General features: G+C 35.1%; 1 protein-coding gene across 1 annotated transcript; it reads left to right on the forward strand.

The window, feature by feature from the left end:
• Nucleotides 1–440: 440 nt before the first annotated feature.
• Nucleotides 441–1,536, forward strand: LOC108916620 (sugar transporter SWEET1). The gene is made up of 4 exons (XM_018722916.2): nt 441–689; nt 746–947; nt 998–1,276; nt 1,417–1,536. Exons 1-4 carry the CDS (start codon nt 613–615, stop codon nt 1,510–1,512), a joined length of 654 nt encoding a protein of 217 aa, XP_018578432.1. The 5' UTR covers nt 441–612; the 3' UTR covers nt 1,513–1,536.
• Nucleotides 1,537–3,295: the final 1,759 nt, after the last annotated feature.

A 3,295-nucleotide genomic window follows, 5' to 3' on the forward strand; every position in this document is an offset into this window, starting at 1 on the left:
CTTAGCAAAGCGCATCCCAGGCTGCATAGCCGCACTACCCTACCCAACCATACCACACATAAACATGACACTACCCCCGGGGTTTACACAGACGAGCCGGCGAAGCAAGAAGAGCGCCAGAAGAAAGGGCCCTAGCCGGCGGGGCCCAGCCAGGACAAAAGGAGGTCCCACAAAGCGCCTACACCGGCCGCATTTGCGGTCGGGGTAGACGACGGATGGGGCCCACCTACGAAGGCTGTCCAGGCCTACACGAGATGAGGCAGGATAAAGAGGGATAATCCCCCTCGATCCCAAATCATTGAGACCAATTTCTAGACATGGAATAATGGCGCTTGTGGAATGACTCCAAGAGAGAGTCTTTATCTGTACCCTTCATAGTTCTAAGCTCATAGACCACTACACTTATCTGAATAGTGACATTAGTAACAACATCTATTTTCTCTTTCTAATTTTGAGAATGAGAATGTTTTGTGTATATTTGGCAAGTTTGACAGGTGGAAAACATTTAGTTAAAAAAATATAAAGATTAAATACAACAGGATGGATTTGTGGGCAATATAAATAGTATATTTGTATTTTACAGTTCATTATTGGTGTATTTCAAAGAAAAACATGAACGACGCTGATTTCAAAAATATTCTTGCCACTACAGCCTCAATTTGTACGATACTTCAGTTTCTGACTGGAACGTGAGTTTTATTTATTAATACGTACCCATACTGTTCTCAAATACCTGTAATTGCAGACTGGTTTGTCAAAAAATCGTACAAAATAAAAGTACTGGTGATATGTCTTCGTTTCCATTTGTTAGTGGCTGTCTTTCAACAAGTTTATGGTTAAGATATGGATTTTTAATACAAGACAGGTCATTAATATTAGTAAATACTGTAGGAGCTACATTATTTTTTGCATATGTTGTTACATTTTATTTATACAGTATTAAAAAGGTAATAAATCTTTCAAGAGAGATTTTATACTAAGAATTGCTTTTTTTTAGACTTCTATTATTCGCCAGTTCCTAGGAAGTTTTTTGTTTCTTATAGTAACATTACTATACATACATCGTATAGAAGACGTAGACACTGCTAAATCTAATTTGGGTTTAGTGTGTTGTATCGTAACAATATTATTTTTTGCAGCCCCTTTAGCATCATTATTACATGTCATAAAAGTAAAAAGTACTGATAGTTTGCCATATCATCTTATAATTGCAACATTCATAGTATCTCTACAGTGGGTCATATATGGTATTGTATTAGGAGATAAATTTATACAAGTAAGTACTTAGATATATTTTCATACAGAAATTTACCAGAAAGTTTTATTCATGCTGTTAATTAGGTTTATTTGTTGGAAAAGAGTATAATGTAATAAATTATTGATGTACCTTCATTCTAATCCGATATAAATTTTCAGATACCCAACTTTCTAGGATGTGTCCTATCAGCATTTCAGTTAAGTTTATTTATTATTTATCCAAAGAATTCAAAAATTTATCCAAATGTTATTTAAACATTGTCAAAATAATTGTTTCTAATAAATGTATAGACTTTTGATGGTTATCATTTTATTGTATTAAAAAATTGGATTGTGGGTCATCAAATTCAGTTTTTTAATGTTTAGAAGCCTTCATTAATTTTATTTAACAATATTTATACACAGATTCTTGGGGTGAAAATAATAAGACTTCTTATGCCAAAATTGCAATAAAAATATGTTTATTAACTTTATCTTATGTTTTTGATCAAAAATATTATTTTATTTTTCCCTCTTGCAAAATTTTGATGTAGTTTGATTCACGAAATATTATAATTATTTAAACTATCTAAAATCTTCTCTCTCTTAGGAGATTAACTAAGCTTGAGAAAGATGTCACTGGATGGTGTCAATTCTGATATATTTCGGCATAACATCTTAATCAAATTAATATTGCAATAAGAATTTTTATAAAATTCTCTACTATTTTCTTATCCTTAACTCTAAAACAGTAGGTTTCTAAAAAAAAATGGTACGAGAAAGCCTAAGGTAATGTATTATTACAATGTTTAATTTTTGTTACTTTTTTCTAATTTGTGTTTTCATTTGCATGCACATATCTGGAGTAATTTTTAATATGTATAATAAATTTATCATGTTCGTCAGGTTTTCTTCTTAAGTTTTAAAGTGGAATGAAGCTAACTGAACTTTTAAGTTATTCATATGCCTCAAATTAAACTAAAGTAAATTAGGAAAATGTAACTAAACTCTTGTCAAAAGCTACTGAACTTTAAGTTATTCATATGCCTCAAATTAAACTAAAGTAAATTAGGAGAACGTTACTAAACTCTTGTCAAAATTAAAATCACTCAAAACACCATTTTCTTTTAGAATGCTAAGTCCTAAACGTAGTCTAAAACGAAAAAAAAAATGGTAAATCAAAATTTTGATAGAATTACAGATTGAAGGAATAATAGCTTGGTTCCTACTTGGTGCATTAGAATAAGATTCCTACAATCAGATGCAATCGCATTTAATTCGAAACGAGGAATTTTGAACCTTATGTAAGCATATATCGTAATGCGCATGCGTCTAACTGTTTGAAACTGTTTCGGATTGCTCTAGGAACAAATCTAATAACTTTAAATCGTAAATGTGCGCGGGTAAATGATGGGAAAAGGGAGCAATGGAAACTACACGACTCTCCTCTGTTTTTTTTTTTTGCCTAAATTATATAAATGGTGTAAACAACAACGACGTTAATAAAAATCCTTTTTTTATTGTAGTTTTGACACCCTCTACTTTATAAAAAGAAGCGTCTAAATGAAAAATAGCATACGAAAGTGTTATCTTCATCTAGAGAATCTGTGATTAACGGCTTGACCCTAGAACAAGTTACAATTCTACAGGGTCGGAAAGTCCCCATGGTTCATCGGCCGTTACGTGAGAGCGCGCCGCGCCATTATTCCATGACTAGAAATTGGCCTCAATGATTTGGGAACGAGGGGGATTATCCCTCTTTATCCTGCCTCATCTCGTGTAGGCCTGGACAGCCTTCGTAGGTGGGCCCCATCCGTCGTCTACCCCGACCGCAAATGCGGCCGGTGTAGGCGCTTTGTGGGACCTCCTTTTGTCCTGGCTGGGCCCCGCCGGCTAGGGCCCTTTCTTCTGGCGCTCTTCTTGCTTCGCCGGCTCGTCTGTGTAAACCCCGGGGGTAGTGTCATGTTTATGTGTGGTATGGTTGGGTAGGGTAGTGCGGCTATGCAGCCTGGGATGCGCTTTGCTAAGGTGGCCCTTAGGCTAGCGCGGGAGGGGAGGG

Source organism: Anoplophora glabripennis, unplaced genomic scaffold (assembly GCF_000390285.2).
Source record: "Anoplophora glabripennis isolate ALB-LARVAE unplaced genomic scaffold, Agla_2.0 scaffold2754, whole genome shotgun sequence".
Lineage (NCBI taxonomy): Eukaryota > Metazoa > Arthropoda > Insecta > Coleoptera > Cerambycidae > Anoplophora > Anoplophora glabripennis.

Bases quoted from the DNA above. Each gene is read 5' to 3' on its own strand.
- LOC108916620 (XM_018722916.2), top strand. From the start codon at position 613: ATGAACGACGCTGATTTCAAAAATATTCTTGCCACTACAGCCTCAATT. The intron at 690-745 runs GTGAGTTTTATT...CTGTAATTGCAG, and splicing joins CTTCAGTTTCTGACTGGAAC to ACTGGTTTGTCAAAAAATCG. The intron at 948-997 runs GTAATAAATCTT...GCTTTTTTTTAG, and splicing joins ATTTATACAGTATTAAAAAG to ACTTCTATTATTCGCCAGTT.